The sequence below is a fragment of the Panthera tigris genome, chromosome B4 (assembly GCF_018350195.1).
Source record: "Panthera tigris isolate Pti1 chromosome B4, P.tigris_Pti1_mat1.1, whole genome shotgun sequence".
NCBI classification, from domain to species: domain Eukaryota; kingdom Metazoa; phylum Chordata; class Mammalia; order Carnivora; family Felidae; genus Panthera; species Panthera tigris.
Genome location: NC_056666.1, coordinates 51,319,119 through 51,339,442, shown reverse-complemented (window position 1 = coordinate 51,339,442; position 20,324 = coordinate 51,319,119). Strand labels below are relative to the sequence as shown.

Below are 20,324 nucleotides of genomic sequence, written 5' to 3'. Positions count from 1 at the left end.
ATGATATTCAAAGCTATGTGACTGGTTGACATAATTAAGGAAAACATGGATAGAAAAGATATCTTATAATTCCATGATAATATCAAACTTACAAATAAACATAGCTTCTCCAGTTGAAAAAAGAAAACACATAAATCCACAAGCTCAGAAATAATCCATTTAAAAATCTATAAGAATTCATAGCTATACTTTCATTACAGAAATTTCTACTCACACTTAATTACTTTATTTTTTAAAACAGAAAATATGCATTTTAATCACGTTGATTTAGAAATGCAGAAAATTTACTTTTGAATGAAGAAAATGTTCCACCCAACTAAACATTTAAATTTAAATTTAATTGCATTTTTTCCTCTGTTTGTTTACCCACTTGTGAAAGATACAGTTTTAGAATGCAAGTTTTTCAAAATTTCTCTATTCATCAGAGGTGGTATAATGTAATGTTTATTGATTAATGTTAAGCTTCTGGTGCTGATCTTTCCTCTCTTTCACTCCTCTGTTAATTATGACAGATACAACCTCTTTGAGTCTCAACTTCTTCATCTCTAAAAAAGGAAAACTAGCATTAACTGCCTTATAGCATAATCCATGAAAAGCCCCTTAAACTTATTGAAATGGAACATTTTTTTACTGAGTGACAGAAAAATTTCTATTATTCATTTCTAAAAAGGGCACTCAGTGTGAAATAGTAGAATGTGGCTTCCACAACACCACTGGGGAAGACACAACTTCCTTTTTTGTGCCTCTGAATAAAAGGAGTTAGCCTGACACAGTGCAATCCACTCAAATCATTTTTGCTGGGGACCAAACCATGTACTTGAAATAAGCAGTTTGGTAAAGTTTGGCTTGATCTAAGGATAAAAAATTAAAGTTATGTAGAGAAGTAGCAAGAACCAGTGTTAGGTTGTCCTTCATGAAGTTTTCTTTTACAATTTTGTTTTTGGTAGTTTTTTGTTTTCCCAGCAGAGCGTTTATTCTCTGGTAGCAGCCCAGACTACTGATATGCTGTAGTGATAAAAAGGGCAAGACAATTTACTTTGACAATCAACCAAATAATGCAAACATTTTTAAATGGCAATTAATAGAGTTTACAAATAGATATTGCTTCTTCTCCAATTTAAAATCTAAATACATAAGTAAATCCACAAGATGAGAAACACATTCATTTCGAATTCTACAAATACAGCCCAATTGAGGACTTGTATGTAAAATTAGACAGTCACCTTATTCACCCATGGAAATATCTATAGGTAAACACGATTTTCTTAGAAGAACATTCTAGGTCATTTCTCCAACACAAGGACAAGCAGACTAACAAAACTCTGAAATTTTACATTACAGTGCATCACTATAGACGTGAATAAAGCCATGTGCACTTAAAAAGTAAAACCAAAGTGGTCTTAAAAAACAAACCTCAAGAAATAATTTATTAATTATTTAATTTTATATTTTCCATTGTTTCAGAAAATATAGATGAAATTTGCAAATTTTCTTCCCCTCTAATCCTCTACTTCCTCAGATTACCTCCATCTTTTGTCTAGAGGAGCATAAGGTCTCTATGTTTTTAATTCAACACCTGGACTTTGGGGTCATAATTGCTTTAGTTTTTCTCAGTTAACACTCCTACATAAATATTTCTCACGTCATCTACTTTGAAAATAGACTAAATTTGACCCTCCAAAGAAGTATTAAACTGAAAAGTTCTATTTTCTCATATGGTCTCTGATACTCTATATTTCTGTTTGTAAGAACTGTTGATTCTGTATCAAGTACTTGGTGCTGGGACCACACTCCCTTCTGTTATGGCTGAGGTCAGGGTTTTTCAGGTCTTCATATTTGAGGTCAGATCATTCTTTGCTGTGGGGGCTGTTTCTGTGCATGGTAAAATGTTTAGCAGTAACCCTGGCTTCTACCCACTAGATGTCAGTTGCAAATCTCCTTTCCATTCCAAGTTGTGGCCCAAAAGTGTCTCCAGACATTGCCAAATGTCTCCTAGGAGGCAAAATTGTCCTTACTGAAGACCACTGGACAAGGGACAGGGGGATAACCCAATATTCTTCTTGGAAAACAAGTGTTAACTTGGTTTTCTATGAGAAAAATATCTCCATGTATGGCAGGGGACTTCTTTGATCTACTCCCTGACCCATGGCTATCTATTCTAAGATCCTGGGTCTCAGGTCAGCCTTCTTTTCATTCAATCTCTCTTCCAAGATTGTATTTTAGGAGATCACTCTGTCTGCCTTCCACGTTTCTTCTTATATCCCTGTAATTCCCATTTTTTTCTTACTAAAAACACAATAAATGTTTATCGATAGTGAACTATATATAACAAACATTTTTTTGAGACTGAAATTTTAGTTCCTGCCCTTGTAGAAATTAGAGTGTAAGGAATAGGGAGAAATTGCAGGATTCAGAGTCAACAGCACTACACGTCGCACCATCCTGATGGTGCTGGAACTGGGGTTGGTACATATCGCGTCCACCTCAGGCTGTGCTCACAGAAAATAAGAAGAAAAGTGTGTTCAGTTTAACACAACAACTTGTCTTTATTATGGATTCAGTTCTGCATTTATTGCAAAATCACAAATAGTCTTTGTGATTTTTCATACTGTGGTATATATTTTTAATGATCCAGAATTGACCATTTATTTTGTTTAAATTTTGTTAGTGCCCTTGTGAAAGGATGCCGTTGTCTGGAAATTGACTGCTGGGATGGATCACAAAATGAACCTATTGTATACCATGGTTATACACTCACCAGCAAGCTTTTGTTTAAAACAGTTATCCAAGCAATACACAAATATGCATTCTTAGTACGTGCGTATCTTTGTTAAATTATAGTTATTTAAACACGATATAATTTACTTGCTTCAAAATCCTATAATGCTTGGCCTTAGTTTAGATCAGTGATATTTCAAATTGTGTGTTATGATTTTTGTAGTATATAGTTAAAGGTAGATTTATTGAAGTTAATCTCAGGTAGTAAGATGCATGTTTCAGGAAATTTTTTGTTTAATTACATTATATATATATATATATATATATATATATATATATATATATATATATAGTGTGTGTGTGTGTGTGTGTGTGTGTGTGTGTGTGTGTATTGTGTCACAATGTAAAATATATTTCTTACCATGAATCGAGTTACAGGCAAAAAATGTTTGAGAAATACAGGTCTATATAATAGTAAATATTTTACCAATATTCAATTACCTTACTTTCAATATACATGAGATAAAATGTGTCAAAAATGTGTTATACAGATTGCTGACATTTTTTATGACTATGATGGCAGCTATTCATACAGCAAAGAATGTTTTTTTTTTAAAGCTTATTTTTTTGAGAGAGAGAGAGAGCATGCACACAAGCAAGGGAGAGGCAGAGAGAGAGAGACAGAGGATCTGAAGGGGGCTATGTGCTGACAGCAGAGAGCCCGATTTGGGGCTTGATCCCCTAAACCATGAGATCATGACCTGAGCTGAAGTTGGACACTTAACCGACTGAGCCACCCAGGGACCCCAAGCAAAGTATGCTTAGAAGTTTATTTGGGGTTTTAAAATTATTGTTGGATTTATTAAAGTTATGGATTCAAAGATCTAGTTCTTCTGAGCACTTCTAAATTCAGCCTACAAATAAATTAGTCTATAAATTGAGTAGGACTGAATGGGTTTTAACAATCACTCAATTTTATTATTTTATTTATTTATTTTTTAATTTTTTTAATGTTTTATTTATTTTTAAGACAGAGAGAGAGACAGAGCATGAGTGGGGATGGGGTAGAGAGAGAGGGAGACACAGAATCTGAAGCAGGTTCCAGGCTCCGAGCTCTCAGCACAGAGCCCGACGCGAGGCTCGAACTCATGAACCATGAGATCATGACCTGAGCCAAAGTTGGACGCTCAGCCAACTGAGCCAGCCAGGTGCCCACAATCACTCAATTTTAAATAAGACTTGGTTTTATTTACAAACGTGGCTAATTAAGCACCTTTAGGTATTTTAAATTATTTTTATAAAGTTAGAATATTTGTTCCTTTCTTAAGTACTTCAATTGCTGTGCCATTGAAGAGATTTAACAAAATCTTACTGAGTACTTAAACAGTACATATCTAAGAAATTAAAACTTAGAATTTGATAAACCTAAAGTTTTCCTCAGTAGGTCAATACATTATCTATAAATATAAACATAACTTAAAAATCACAAATTTAAATCAACTGCCTTATTATTTGAGACTGCAAAATACTAAAAATGTGCAAAGTATTCATATAAAATATGGAACATTTCTATTTTTAGTATAAAACATTGATATATGGCATTGATTCTCTTATGATTTCTAAATTCTCTGATGATTTCTAAATTTATACCTCTACCCCAATTTCTCCCTTAAACTCCATACAATATAGACATGTACATGTTTGACATCTCCACTTGCACATTTAACAGAACATTTTTAGAACTGACCCCAGATCTTCCTCTTCCTCCCATGGTCTTCCCCATCTCAGTTACTGCTAACTCCTGAGTTCAAGCCTAAATTGTTGTTGTCAACTTTAATCCTCCTCCCCTCATTTCTCTCCAATCCTTAAATAAGTTCTTTAGCAAATCCTCTTGGGTCTATATTCAAAATATACACTGAGTTTAACCCCTCCTCTCCATTCTCACTGTCACTGTGCTGAATAACTGACATCGCCTCTCACTTGGATTATTGCAGTGGCTTCTTATCCAATGTTCCTGCTTTTTTCCCTGTCCCCCTGCAGTTTCATCTTAATGTTTCAGTCAGAGTGACTTTTTGGTAAGTCAAATAATGTCATTCCGCTTCTCAAAATCTTCAGTCCCACTCAAAATACAAACTAAAAGCCATGTTTAACCTGTTTTCTCTTACCTCCAACTTCTACTCGTCTCTCCCTTATGCACATGGCCATGCTAGCTTCCTTACTCTTCTCCAGACACATCTCAGGGCCCTTGCAACTCCTATTCCCTTTATCTGAAATACTCTTCCCAAATATTTGCATAGCAGACCCTCTCACTTCATTCAGGGTGGGTAACTGAGGAAATAGAGGCAATCTTAAAATTCAAAGGCCTCACAAGGATGGAAACCCCTACAGTTTTTAAGACTCGAAGAGAAAAAGATGGAATGAAAAAAAAAAGGCTTTGAGCCACACTCAGTGACTTCTCAGTTGAACAGGGTGACTCATTTTTGCAGCAAAGGTTAGAATGAAGCTTCAATTTTCTACTTGAGATAGTCACCATTAATTTGGGGAAGAGAGAGCAGTAAGATAAAATAGATTTGATAATTATGGTGAGGTAAGAACTTCGGGTACAGTTGCTGGCACCTGTAACTTACTAGAAGCAAGCATATAAGAAGTCTAAATTTTTAAGGGAATTACATTGCCAAAAACACAACACAATACAACAGAACAAAATAAAACACAACTCTGACTCTTAGGTGAGCCTTAAAGCAACTCTTGGTCAAGAAGTGAGCTGCAAAAGTTGCCTGACATTAAGGAAAGCAAATTCCTCAACAACTACTTTAGATGTGGCCAAGGATATGGGGCACCTGGGTGGCTCAATTGGTTAATGTCTGACTCTTGGTTTCAGCTCAGGTCATGATCTCATGGTTTGTGAGTTCAAGCTCTGCATCGGACTCTATGCTGACACCGTGGAGCCTGCTTGAGATTCTCTCTCTCTCTCTCTCTCTCTCTCTCTCTCTCTCTCTCTCTCTCTTTCTCTCCCCCCTCCTCTGCTTTCTCAAAATAAATAAATAAACTTAAAAAAAGAAAAAAAGAAAAAATGTGGCCAAGGATAAAAAACAAGAGGGTCTTTCCTGAAGGTGGAGCCAAGGAACACAGAAGACCCCCCCCCATAAAGATCAACTCTCCCCAGTTAGTACAGTCAGGGCTAATTGAAAAACCTCTCTGCTAGGACATCACTTTGCCTAGTTTTAAAATCACTTTTTATATTTGGGAAAATTTTTTACACTGTTCTCTTGATGTTAGATACAGTCAGTGTATATGGGAATAGGTATGAGGTTATGATAGTAGGTTGAATAAGTGCCCACAAAAGTTCTAATTCCTGGATCCTGTAAGTGTTATTTTATTTGGAAAAAGAGTCTTTGAAAATTTGATGAAATCAAGGACCTAGAGATGAGGAGATTATCCTGGTTGGGCTGGGTAGGCTCTAATACCATACAGAGGAGGAGATGATATGAAGATGAGGGGCAGAGATGGGAGTGATATGGCCACAGTCAAGGAATAGAACCACCAACCACCAGAAGCTGTAAAAGGCAAGGAATAGATCTCCCTTAGAGCCTTCTCCCGCCTTGATTTTAGCTGGTGAAACAGATTTTAAAATTGTGGCCCCAAGAATTGTGAAAGACTAAATTTCCATTGTTTCAGGCAACCAAGTTTTTGGTAAATTGCTGTAGTAGCCACAAGCTACTAATATACTCAGACATTAAACAAGCATAATGTCCTATTCAAAACTCTGTGATAATGCAAGGACCTTGCAAGTCCTTGGCTTGTTTACAAATTGGTAAATTTGTGCCCTAGTAATTATATAGGCTGAAAATCTCTTTGTAAAGTAATCTTTACTTAATAGATTCTCTTTATTATTATATCCTTATCTTTGTTTCTAATTATAAAGCAATGAGTTTTGATTGTAGAATTTAAAACTAAAAAAGTAGAAAATTAAGTTTTCTCTACTTACTGGTGTTAAACTTTTAACTTCACATTTAAAAATATCGAGGGGTGCCTGGGTGACTCAGTCAGTTGTGCGTCTGGCTCTGAGACTTCGGCTCAGGTCATGATCTCCCAGTTTGTGGGTTTGAGTCCCACATCAGGCTCTGTGCTGACAGCTTAGAGCCTGGAGCCTGCTTCGAATTCTGTGTCTCCCTCTTTCTCTGCTCCTCCCCTGCTCATGCTCTGTCTCTCTCTCTCCTTCAAAAAGAAATAAAAACATTAAAAAAATTAGAATTAAAAAATATCAAAATAAATATATATATGATAAGCAAACATATATATGTTTCAGATATTAACGTGTAGAATTTTACTCTTCAGCAACTTGTATTTTTCCTCATAAGACTATATTATAGATAACTTCCTATAGCAGTATATATAGCACTACCTCCTTCTTACCAGGTTTGTATCATTCCTTTAAGGAGATGTGGCATAATTTATTTAAACAAGTACCCACTGTTGGATGCTTCCGTTGTTGCCTATATTTCTACTATAAACAGTAACAATCTTCCTTTTTATACAGATTTAATGTTCCCTGTTATGTCAAACTCAAAAGTACTTTCAGTTTAAAGAGTACTTATTTTGCAAAGGTACAGAACATTGAATGTAAGTTTTAAGATAGATTAATTGCTTTTGTTAATTGTATTACAATCATTAAGGAGTTCTGATCAGTAACCATAGGAATGGTTAATTTTTTAGACATCTGACTACCCAGTGGTGCTCTCTTTAGAAAATCACTGCTCCCCTTCCCAACAAGAAGTGATGGCAGACACTCTGCAGTCTGTTTTTGGAGATGCCTTGCTTTCTGATATGCTTGATGATTTTCCAGACAAACTACCTTCACCAGAGGTAACATTTTGTCTGAGAAGCTCAGGTTAATCAAAAAAGAAAAAGCATGTCACTATGATTGTTGATGCATAAAACTGGGTTAGAGATCAATGAAAATTCTTAGCCTTGAGCCGTTATAGGGGTGTGTCTTTGCAATGTTTTGCCTGGGAAATGTTCCTGTGAGCATTTAGGTAAATATATTTTGAGAAAGAGAATATATGGAGATAAACATAAAAACTCACATTTTTATTGTGTGCCCTAGCCCCATGAGTCCAAAGTTTCAAGTCAGTTAATATTGGGCCACAGGGATGTGGTAGGTTTTATAGGCAAAGGCTCAGAATGGGGCAAAAATCTAGGTTGTAAATAGAGCTTGTGTCTAATTCCTTAGCATCTGGATGTGAGGTTTTGTTTTGTTTCGTTTTGTTTTGTTTTTTAATCTGCTTTTTTCAGTTTCCCTGTCTCTTATGGGCCCCTTTCCATTTTCAGTTAAGCATACTCAAGTCCTTGGTTTAAAAAAACAACCCCATTCTAGCCTCATGGTTTTGACCTCTCTTCAGCTATCTCTTTATTATTTGTCTCAACCCAAATTCCCACTTTCTCATCTCCTCACAACCCAGCTTCCTCTTCCACCTGCACCTCAGTAAGTATCTCATTGTCCTCAGAGACTTTCCTACTGGTAAATTCTAACAGAGCTCTTGCAGTCACCATCTGCCTTGTTTCCTTCATGACATTCAATCATGGGAAGCCGCCTTCCTTTCCTTGAAACACTTTCTTCCATAATGCCACGTATTTTAGGTTTTCCTCATTTTTCTCTGACCAGTTCTTTTTAGTTTCCTCTGCCAGCCTACCCTCCTCACCTCAAATGTCATCGGGTGATAAACATTTTTTCTTTTACATGATAGTATTGCCTAACAATAATTTAGTTTTGACGTGTCGTCATTTTAGATGTAGAACAGTATTTGTGTCATATTTGAATTTTTAAAAATATTTTTCCTTATTTTATTTATATGAGTAGAAAATTTAAAGATGAAAGTGTTGTAACACTGGTGATTAGAAGTATAGGACTCATGATAAGAATGAGATGGACAGAAATAATTGAACAGATGGAAACACTGACTCACTCCATAGAATGTTCACAGATTACATGTGTTCAATTGTGACAGGAAAGAGATATTAAAGACCTTGTGCAAAGTGTGGACATATATTATCAAAGATTTAATCTAATAAAGATGTAATCTAAGGTTTAATCTAATGGTCTAATTCAGGAAACTGTAACAATTTTTAAATTTCTAGAAATGGAATCCCTTATCCTATTATTTATAAATCAACTTCTTAGCATCCACATATGTAGTTTTTGTTAATGTTTTTGCTCCTATGCTAAAGTAAAGAGATGCTTTCCAAAGAGTAAATGAGGAATTAGAGATAATGGTAATTTTCTCATACCTCACTCAGTCATTGGTGTACAAAAGAATTGCCTGGAGACTTGTTAAAAAGGCATAATTCTATTCCCACAACGCAATATTCTCATTCTCTAATTTTGCAGTAGATCCCAGGAATCTGTTCCCTTAACAAGCACTCCAGGGTGATGCTTTTGATGCATGCGATTGCATAGTGCACTTTGGTAAACTCCACATTAGAGAGTAATGTAAGGACCATTGTAATAGAGAGAAGGCCCAAGATGATGGAAATAATTTGAGTGGGTACCTGAGGATAACAAAGGGAAGGGACAAATTAGGGCTCCTTGAAGAAAAGAACTTTACTTCATACCCCGGATTCCTGCAGCATTATATATAAAACATAGCAGACATTTGATAAGTATGTTGATGAGTTAATTAGTGGCTGAAAAGGGTAGGAATAACTAAGGGAAAGAAAGGAATTGGAAGTCTTAGGATTTAGAATGAGGGACCCTGATGGGGAATTTTGCTATGCTCCTAGTTTTGATGGAAATATTAAGTTGATGATGCATGTGGGGAAATACAGTTGAAATATGAAGAAGATTTACAAATATTTACCTTAAATTTAGTCTATTTTAGGTGTCAAACATTACAATAGACATTTCTGAATACCTGATCTCATTTAATACTTTTTAATATTGGATAACAGAGTAATGATCGGAAGCATTTACTACCAGAAGTTGTAACATTCTAACTTTTGTAGCATTGCAAGTATTTTAACATATATATAAACATAACATATAAAATATTAGACATAAATATAATATACATAAATTACATATAAATATATGTGATATGTGTAGAAACATACAATTTTCATGTGTGTCAGTTTTTAAAAAGAGTAGCAATTTGTGGAATATATAAAAGAAATGGAGCTACAGTAAGTCCCAAATCATTGCAGGCTTATTTTGGGGTCAATTTGGGTCAATACTATAATATCACTGGTTTTTATCAGGGTATTTCTATAGGGGTATGGATAAAGATGGAGTTCTTATGTATTTTATTACTGTGGGCTAATTGAAACATGGTGAAAGACTTTTCAATGACTGTTAAAATACAAACTTCCCTGTAAATGTGTAATCGTATCTCTCTTTCAAATCGTTTCTGTAGGTATTAAAATTCAAAGTATTAGTTAGGAACAAGAAAATAGGAACCTTAAGGGAAACCCATGAAAGGAAAGGTTCTAATAAGCATGGTCAGGTAGAGGAATTGGAAGAGATATATCAAGATGAAATCAAAGGATCAGAAACATTGATTGGATCAGAAGACAATCCAGGAAAGGAAGATGAGATAATAAGCGTAGCTGGATTACCACTTTTCAAGAAAAGGAAGGTAAGATGACACTTTGTGAAAATCTTACAAGTGATGGAAAAGTTGTCTTATTTTCTTATTGGTGGAGAATTAAAAAAAAAAATTTAGAGGGAAAAATCTTTTTCTTCTTTATAAAAATTCTAGTCTATCATTTAAAACTTGTTTGGAAAAAAATTATCATCGGAAAAGAAAATTTTAAAGTTATCTCTTTTCCTGCATTAGCTGTTTTTAATTTGTTCTATGGCCAAATATTATGCATTTTTAGGTAGTAGGCATTGTGCACTGTACAGAATGCAAACAACCCAATATTTCTGCCCTCAAGGAGACTATACTGTCAGAGTCAAGAAAACCACTGTAATAATATACAGTCTTATAAGTATGCAAATTAACATGACAAAAGAAGTTATCTTGAGTTGCAAGTGACCTAAAACTAACTCAGCTGGTTTAAGTAAAACGTGAATTAATTAATTGGCCCACATCAAGAAAAGTGCAGGAAAAGTCTTTGAATTTTAGGAATGACATGGTATATAGTGTCTCAACTTAAGTCCACAGAATGGACTTTTTTCCAACTTTGGACCTATTTCTCTACATTGGTGCAAGACTTTACAAAGCTCTAGCTTTATATGCTTTCAGGCTCAAATCCAATGGAAGACCTATTTATCTCTCAGATGACCAAGCACATTTTTTTGTGCATTGGCTATGATCCAACGATGTGCACATCCCTGAGTCAGGTGCTATTGTGGGGGAATGCAAAGCTGTGATTAGCCAGGTCCAAGCCATATTGTCAATACTTAAGCACGTGGATTGAGCTTGAGCAAGGAATGTTTTCCCAAAACAAAACTTGGGAAGGGGCTAACAGATGTGCAGAGGAGATAGATGCTGGGCTGTCAAAGAGCAGCTGTATATTATACAAAAGAAGTTATTCCCAAGTGTTAGATCACACTGGAAATACACTTACTCATGAATAAATACCCTAAAGTTGTCAAATTCATAAACAGATCTTTGGGAAAAAAGAAATAGTAATCATTGTTATCTTCAATATTTACTACGTTAGTTGAGATTTTAGATTATAGGCTGTCTCATGTTAACATTAAATACTATCATCATGAAAAATAATCACATTGATGCAATCCAAATGGTTTTTGAGGAGATATTATTATGAAAAGACTGAAATAATTGATCTGAAAGCATATTTTCTTTATGGAAAATGTATTTTTCAAATGATTCTTACAAAAATATGAAATTGCTGCATTTTATTTTTATACCACAAAGGTAAAGGTGGCTCTGGCCCTATCTGATCTTGTCATTTATACCAAAGCTGAGAAGTTCAGAAGCTTTCAGCATTCAAGACTGTATCAGCAATTTAACGAAAGTAATTCTATTGGGGAGACAGAAGCCCGAAAACTTTTAAAGCTGAGAGGTAAATTCTTATGATTCAAACAGATGAAGTGTTTAAACAACTTTTATTCACTGCCTAAATGTCAAGATTGGTCAATGACATTTATAAAAACGGTATTCTCATAAGCTTTCAACATATTTAATGCAATTTAAAAAGAGGCTATCTGCCTCAGGTCACATGAAGCTTTATTTCACAGAATTTGTTTAATTTTTTTAAGTCATGAAATTTTGTTTGGCAATGTCCAGCATGGACATTTTTGTAGGGAGAGCTCTGGTGAGCAGTTAGTGGAGCAAAGCCGTGAGTGACAATGTTGAAGAGGTAGGCAGAACCAAATTACAAGGAAGTGAACTTTGTCTTAGAATCAAAGGCAAGCAGGAGAAGATTGAAGTCTTAGGAGTCACACCATCCCCTATGTGTTTTTGAAGGATGTCTTTGATAGCAGTGCAAAGGTGAGACTTCCTGTAGGGACATGAGGAAGGCTCATGGTAGAGAGCATGGAGCCACAGTGAACTGTGTAGACCCAGCAGGCACCTAAGATAGACAATGAAATGAACCTAGAACCTGTATGTCCCAGGTGAAGGAGAGCGAGGACGTGCATCTAGGGCAGGCTACCAGACGGCTATACAGAGTGTGTACTGTCCTGGCACGTCTGCAGTGGTGCCGCTGGTCTGCATGGCTTCTTTTTACTGTCTTCTGACTCGTAACCTGAGTTGGAGGATTCTGCTTGCTAGAGCCAAGATGCAAGGTCTTGGAAAGAGGATGGGAAGCAGATCTTACTTACCCTTTTGTTAGACTTGTATGGTTGGGGAATAACCTCAGCTAAAAAAGGGATGGACAGGGCCCCTGGGTGGCTCAGTAGGTGAAGCATCTGACTTCAGCTCAGCTCGTGAAACCATGGTTCGCGCACAGCATCAGGCTCTCTGCTGTTGGTTTGGAGCCTGCTTCGGACCTCTGTCCCTCTCTCTTTGCCCCTCTCCCTCTCACGCTTTCTCAAGAGTAAAAATTAAAAAAAAAAAAAAAGTAAAAAGGGATGAGCAATTAACTCAGCAGTGAGGTGACTCTCCAAATCCTTCTTAAAAAATACAATCTACCATCTTGTGTAGAAACACCATGACAGGAATATCAGCACCTGCAACTGACTCAAAAAAGCTGTTGGCTATTTGGAAATACAGATTCTGACATATTTCTTGGTTAACCTCTTTGGGCTGGCCACCAGTGCCCAAAGTGTTTTGAGGTATACTTCAGCTCATCTCTTCAAACTGTCTCTAGGTATCTTAGGTCCTTTTGTTTACTTGTTTTTTAACTGTAGATTGTGTCTGAAATAAATTCAGTAGGGCTGAACCACAGTTAACAGAATAGAATAGACTTGAATAGAGTAGAAGAGATGCAATATAAGTAAGTGGGAAACATAATGAAACAATTATATGTGTATATTGTGTGTTGGGTGTCATATAAAATATATTTCTTCCTGTGAGTATTGTTAACAGGGTTTAAATTTGAATGACCTACTTTGCTAGCCTCTATTCTTTCAAACTATTGGATGGTTTTTGTTGTTCAAGGGAACAAGACCTCAGCGCACAGCAAAAGTAGTTCTAATTCTCTCACTCTCATTGTGTTAGCCACCTGCTCAAACTTTGATAAGGACTGGGAAGTTCTGAGTCGAGTCATAAAGTTTAGCATCACCGTCTCTTCGGAAAGAGTATAGAGCGTTTTTCTTCCACCAAAATCCAGTAATAAATAATTAATGCTGGGGCGAAGGTATGCTCCAAGAATGTCCATCATTATTAAAAACTTAAATGTCACTAAATTTATAATGCAGAAAAATCAGAAACAACTTTTCATATGAGTGGAGACATTTTAATCATTTAAAAATAATGTAGTAGGTGAATATTACTGAAATGGAATTATTTATTTTTCATACTATTTTTAAGTAAAAAATGGAAGTTTATAAAAGGGAACAAATAATATGATTAAATAAAAAATAAGAATATACATATGACAATAGAGTGAAAAGATATATACTAAGAAGTTACCTGGTTTTTAATTGAGTGATGAGATTATATATAGTTTTATTTTTTTTCTTATTTGATTTTCTCATTTATCTAAAATGAACATAAATTGCATGTATAATAACATAGTATGTTTAATTTTTAAAACTCAATTTCGGGAGTAACAAGATGATATTATGTTAAGGGTCTTTAGTGATCATTTCATCTTTATCACTTTGTAGATAGGCAAAATTAAGATCCAGAAGAGTATGGATTTTACCAAAAGATAAACATCTTGTTTAGGGCTGGATAAGGGATCATGATAGTTGGACATACATGATGTATTTATACATGAGTAGCTTAAAATAAACTTTCTCTCAAGGAGTGTGTAACTTCTAAAATTGAGAGCTGATGAAGTTAATTATTATTAACTTCAGTAATTATAATTTTTAACTTGACAATGATTCTATTCTAGTTTGACTATCAAAGGTAGTGGGCCATAGGCAATAAGCATTTCTCCTAATCCTGGTCACCATATTAGCAGGAGTAGTTGTGGGAACAGGATCTGCTTAATGAAAGAATAAAAGCCTTGGAGAAACACGAAACTGTGCTAAAAAATTCAAAGATGTCCAATGGTAAAGGGCATAAATTAGTTCTGAATCTCAAGTGATTTAAATAGAATATATACATATATATAAGCTTATAAAAATATGTAAGTAGAAACATAAATAGAGAGAAACAAATGGACTGTGTGTGGTATGTGTGTGTGTTTGTGCATACGTGTGCGTGAACTCTAAGTATAGACCTTATCTCGGTAAGGAAAACATTTGAAATAATCAGAACTATACCTGACGCTGTGGAGTACTCAACCCTATATATGCTATGTTTTGTCCTGTACATATATTTCTATGATAAAGTTGAGTTTATAAGGAGGCACAGAGATTAACAACAATAACTAACAATGAAATAGAATAACTATAACATACTATGATAAAAGTTATGTGAATGGGGTCTCTCTCAAAATACCTTATTGTACTGTACTCACCCTTCTTCTTGTGATGATGTGAGATAGTAATATGCCCACATGATGAGATGAGATGAGACGAGGTGGATGATGCAGGTGTTGTGATGCAGTGTTAGGGTACTAGTGACTGTCTGGTGATTTGTCAGAAGTAGGATGATCTGCCTTGGACCTTGGTTGACTGTGGGTAACTGAGACTATGGAAAGCAAAACCACAAATAAGGGAGGACTGCTGTATTGGGAGGTAGCAGGTTCTCTTTCAGTGGAGACATGCAAACAGACATTGAAGGAATTTGAGGGAAGATGCTGTGGTGGTTAGGGTTGGCAGCTGAATTGAATAACTTTAAGGTCCCTTTCAATGCTGAGAATCTGTTGACTATTCAGCTGGGTTAATTTGGATGGCATTATATCTCTTTATGTGACTTACATGTGATTCTGCCCTAATGTGAAAACCAATGTAAAAAAAAGACAAAATGAAGAAAGATACAAGTTTGTTTTAAAAAATGGATGCATTTTATTTGGTATATGTGCTGTCGAAGCGAGCACTGGATGCGTTTTATTTGGGATTTTTATATATTCTTACATCGAAGAAATTAATTTGGATGTGAAAAAATGAAATATATTATTTAATAATTTTTTTCTCAAGTGAATGCTTAGTATACATAAAATTGTCGAATAAAAATTATTAGTTTCTCAATAAGAGTGAATTGCAGCGTCAAAGACCTGGATTTATTTTGATTTCCATGAATTGCAAATATTTTTGCCTAAACAATACATATCAGAAGTACTGAAACAATTCTAGGATTCTATAACATAGAGAGGCATAGCCGTTTATTTAGTTTATCTGAAATCTCTCATGATGTTCTTATATTTTTTTAGCCCACGAGTTTGTTCTTCACACCAGGAGGTTCATTACCAGAATTTATCCCAAAGCAACAAGAACAGACTCCTCTAATTTTAATCCTCAAGAATTTTGGAATATAGGTTGTCAAATGGGTATGTTACACTGAGTTTTGGCAAAAAGAAGATAATAAATTCATTTTATGAATTAATGAACGACTTATGAAAAGAACTTCCCAAGTAGATTTTTTGACCCTGGGTGTTTTGGGGTCAGGCAATAATGATGAATCATTGGTTTCAAGAGCTGAAGTTATTCCTAAATGGGTCAGAGAGGGTAAATCTAAGTGAGAATTAGGCACATGGAAGTTAAATTCATGAAGAGTTAGCATGGGAGAGGTAGGAAGAGAAAAAAGAAATAAAAATGGATGTCAGAGGACAGTGAATATCAAGTTCTTTGCTTGAAAGATTTGCTAAGGGCTTCTTTAAATCAAGTGACTTCTACCTTTTATACTTTACACCAGTTCTACATTCACAGTACTGAAAAGTGAATGAGATTGCATAGCTTTGTTATTTGTCTTTACCAGACTTTCCTTATTCCAAATTCATTAGCTGTTATCACACAGGCACTAACCAGTCAGAAGGTACCAGGTGTAAAGCCCTCTGCTCCTGGATTGCAGCAAGGCTCATAGGTTTGTGGACAGAGGGGAAGAGTGGGGTTAGGATTGGTGGGTGAGGGGATGTTAGGGAGAGAGAGGATGGTATTACCAGCCTATATGGATGTATTTTTATTTTTATTTTTATTTTTATTTTCTTATTACTTTTTTTTATTGTTTATTTATTTCTGAGAGAGATAGACAGAGTGAGAGCTGGGGAAGGGCAGAGAGAGAGGGAGACAGAATCCGAAGCGGGCTCCAGGCTCTGAGCTATCAGTACAGAGCCCAATGTGGGGCTCAAACCCACAAACTGAGATCATGACCTGAGCCGAATTCAGACGCATAACCAACTGAGCCACCTAGGTGGCCTGGATGTATTTTTATATTTTAACAGCAATTATTGCTCTGCCTGTTTTTCCCTTTCTCTTTAAGTGATAACAGTATCCCTTTGGACCTGAAAGTTTATAAAATATTTGGTGTCTTTTCTTCTGGCACCTAGTGTGCCTATTTTCTCTATTCTTGTATTTCCTGAATGTCATCTGATCTGTACATTGCTATTCTATAATTTATATTGTACGCCAGCTTGATTTTTAAATCAAAGTTATAATTTAAAAATTAAACTTTGAAACTCACCTTTGTAAATTAATATACACATGGCAGGAAGAAATGCTTAAAAATCAGGAATTATTCTGGCTAATGATGCTTGCTCTTAAAATGTTTAGAGATCTAAAATCCATGATTAGATTTCAGTATATCTTTTAACTGTGTTTATTTAATTGTACCCTCTAATTCCTGACAATATCAAAATACTTTTTGCTCACAGTGGCCTTAAATTTCCAGACACCTGGTCTGCCTATGGATCTTCAAAATGGGAAATTTTTGGATAATGGTGGTTCTGGATATATTTTGAAACCACACTTCCTAAGAGATATTAAAACACAGTTTAATCCGAATAAACCACCAAACCAGAGTGATCCAGTTACACTTACAATAAGGGTAAGATTAATAGCTTTTACTTTTTATGGTTGTTGTATAAGCTGGAGAGTATGCATTAATATTTTGAGTTCTACTAATTTCCTTTAATGTCCTTTAAATTTCAGTTGATCTTTTTAGATATTAAAAAGGAGTGGTATTTCAGCACCATTCTGTATCTGAAAATCTTTCTGTTGACTTCTGGCATGAATGATTATCCTGCTTGTGAATAGAAATATTGACGCTGAAAGCTTCTCCTCGCCAAAGTTTTTTTATTCCATCGTCTTTAGGCATTTAATAATGTGATAGAGAAGTCTGAGTTCAGCCCACTAGTTACCCTGTGGATACGCTACTCTCTTCCTCCTTAACTTCACAGAATTTTACTAAAAGATTTTAGGAGCACCTTGCTTTTCATTAATCTCCAGATTTAGACTTCCACAGCTCAGAAGTTTTGCCCCTTGTGTCTGAATAGAGTTTGGTTAGTACTTAGAAACCAAAAGTATGCATACGCTGTTCATGAGTATCTGCCTGCATGTGTACTAATTCCCGTCAACTCACTTTTTTTTTCTGCCTTTGATTTTCCTCCGTATCTGATTTTATTCTTTACTGATTCTAATGTAGATGTGAATTTTTCTTCTGCATCATCGGTTTCTTCCCCTCTAATTTTTATTTACCTCACACTGCTTCCTTTTTATTTCTGTCTGTATCCTAGCGAGCACCCTTTCCCCCTGACTCCTGTCTTGTTATTTCATCTTTTGTTTTATTATATAGTCTGTGTCATTTTATTGGGAGTAAAAGTAGTTGTCTAAAATTTATTGTTTCCATTAGTATAGACATTTTTGAAAACTTTCTTATTCTTCTATAACCAAAGTGCTATATTTATTTCCTTTTTTAAATGTCACTGAATCATCTGAAAAGCCCCTAGCTTTTTCTGTCCATTTAGGTATAAGCAATTCTATTTTAGATTGTATCTGCACCTGTGGTTTGCAACAAATTGGGTGGGTAGGGCTCTTCAGTTCCTGTCTTTAATTAACTAGTTGCTCCTAGAACCATATGAATCATCTCAGGTTCTTTTTTTTTAAGTTTATTTTATTTATTTTGAGAGATAGCGCGCACACATGTGTGCTCAGTGGGGGAGGAGCAGAGAGAGAATCCCAACCAAGCTTGGTGCCGTCAGCACAGAGCCCAATGCAGGGATCGATCTCATGAACCATGAGATCATGACCTGAGCTGAAATCAAGAGTAGGATAGGACCCTTAATCAACTGAGCCACCTAGCGCTCCCCCCCACCCCATCAGGGTTTTTGTGTCTCCTGTTCTCACTCGGGAGTGTGTTGGCTGTGCTGGCTGATGAGAGCTTGCCTTCTCTGGTTCCCTGGCTGTCAGAGTGCAGGAAATGCTATCACCCAGAAGGCATGCCCCCATAAGTCTTCCTCCCTTGGCTCCTTCCTCTACGGTCCTGATGTCACGGGGCTTGGGGGACTATTTTCATCCACTTCAGGCTCTAGCCTTTTTGTCCCAGCTGAGAATGGAAACTTAAGAGATGTTGCCTTTTCCAGAGATGGAGGTGGAAAGAGAGTATAGCAAAATTGAATGAGACAGAAATGATCCTGGCCACTGCAGCAGATAGTGGCAGCAAATATATATATACAGTAGCTATATATAGACTATATAGTAGTATAGTGCCAAAGTATGTAGTTGACTTTTTTCTTGGTTGTTAGGGATTCTGAGACTCTAAAGTAAGGGCATACGGTAGCTAGGTAGAAACTGCCTTCAGCACTGATGCAGCCCCAAATCAATTAGTTGGCACTCTTTCTAGGATCCAGCAAAATATTGTCCATTAAACTGCCTTTGCAAATATAACTTTGGCATTCTTTTTGTATTTTTTAATACAACAATCTAAAGGTTAGTAAATTTTTCTTTTACTTTTTCGTTATGGTGTTAGCTGGAAAGTATACATTAATATTTTAACTTCCGTTGATTTCCTTTAATGCCTTTTAAATTTCTGTTGATCTCTTCAGCCTCAATAGGTGGGCGGTATTTCAATCTCTTTCGACATCTGAACCAAGGTCTCCCTGTTGCCTTTTTGCATGAATGAAAAAATGCAAAAGTCTGCATTGTTCTAAACACCTAGTCTAGTAATTGTCATTGCTGTTCCAGTGAGAAAAAGGGATGAATCAGCCGCTTTGTGATCTATTCCTCACAAATCTGCTTACTGTGCTGGGGCTTTCCTATCTCTTCCTACCTGTCTCCGTCTCAAATGATTCTTTCTTGTTCACATTTGTGGGCTCCTCTTCCTCTACCCAGCTCTGAAATATTTATATTGCTAAGGCTTTTTCTTAATCCTCATCTCAAACTATTCTCCTTGTGTCCTTTTATATACATTCATGGTTTCAACTGCCAACAATGCCCAAATCTAATCTGACTTCATTTCTGGAATAAAGGAATATTTTAAATACCTTAATTAGCATCCTTACCTGTTTAATCCCTGTTCTGTCAAACTTAAAAATATTAAAGGCTGAACACCCCTGCCCGCTCCAATCTTATTTTCTTTAAAGGTCAACGAACTTAGTCGAATTCATTGTGTCAATTAACTCAGCCTACAAAATTGGGAACCATTCCTCTCTTTCCACATCTTTATCAATTACTGTGTTCAATCCATCTCTAAATTTCACTGATCCTACTTCGAAATATCTTCCTTATCCAATCTCTTGGTCTGATGCCATATGCTACTTTTTTTTTTTTTTTAAAGAATTTGTTACCTGTCATCACATTTATTCGTTTGACCTTCTAAGGGGTTTTCACTTAGCCTGTCTCAGTCCTCCTGACCCATCTTCCACAAGTGGCCCAGAGAGATTGTGCTCCGTACTAATCTCATCATGCCTACTTAATATTTCTTTATGCTTCCTGCTTGCTTTCTTAGTTGGGGCTTAGCCTAATTCTCCAGCCCCACTTCTCACCACTTCCAGTCTTGTAGCTTTTTCTGTAACCATATGGAAGCCTTTTCTGTCCACATGCTACCTGCATGCATTGCTTATGCTTTTTCCTTTGGCTGGATTATTCTTCCAGCTTTCACCTGCCTGTTGCCTTCACACTTATTTTTCAAGATTTACAGGGTCACTTA

General features: G+C 35.8%; 1 protein-coding gene across 5 annotated transcripts in view; it reads left to right on the top strand.

The window, feature by feature from the left end:
* PLCZ1 (phospholipase C zeta 1) overlaps window positions 1-20,324 on the top strand; it is a 45,507-nt gene that overhangs the window by 16,520 nt on the left and 8,663 nt on the right. For 2 of the 5 annotated variants that reach the window (XR_006219808.1, XM_007072862.3), the window contains exons 6-11: window positions 2,669-2,813; window positions 7,435-7,584; window positions 10,128-10,349; window positions 11,601-11,748; window positions 15,616-15,732; window positions 17,053-17,225. Coding sequence is in view for 4 of the 5 variants with exons in the window: in XM_007072862.3 (XP_007072924.2) it covers window positions 2,669-2,813; window positions 7,435-7,584; window positions 10,128-10,349; window positions 11,601-11,748; window positions 15,616-15,732; window positions 17,053-17,225 (955 nt within the window). In the remaining variant the exon portion in view is untranslated. Of the gene's footprint in view, window positions 1-2,668; window positions 2,818-7,434; window positions 7,585-10,127; window positions 10,350-11,600; window positions 11,749-15,615; window positions 15,733-17,052; window positions 17,226-20,324 lie in introns of all 5 variants that reach the window. The other 3 variants (XM_042991845.1, XM_015535876.2, XM_042991846.1) reach the window with 3 other exon arrangements.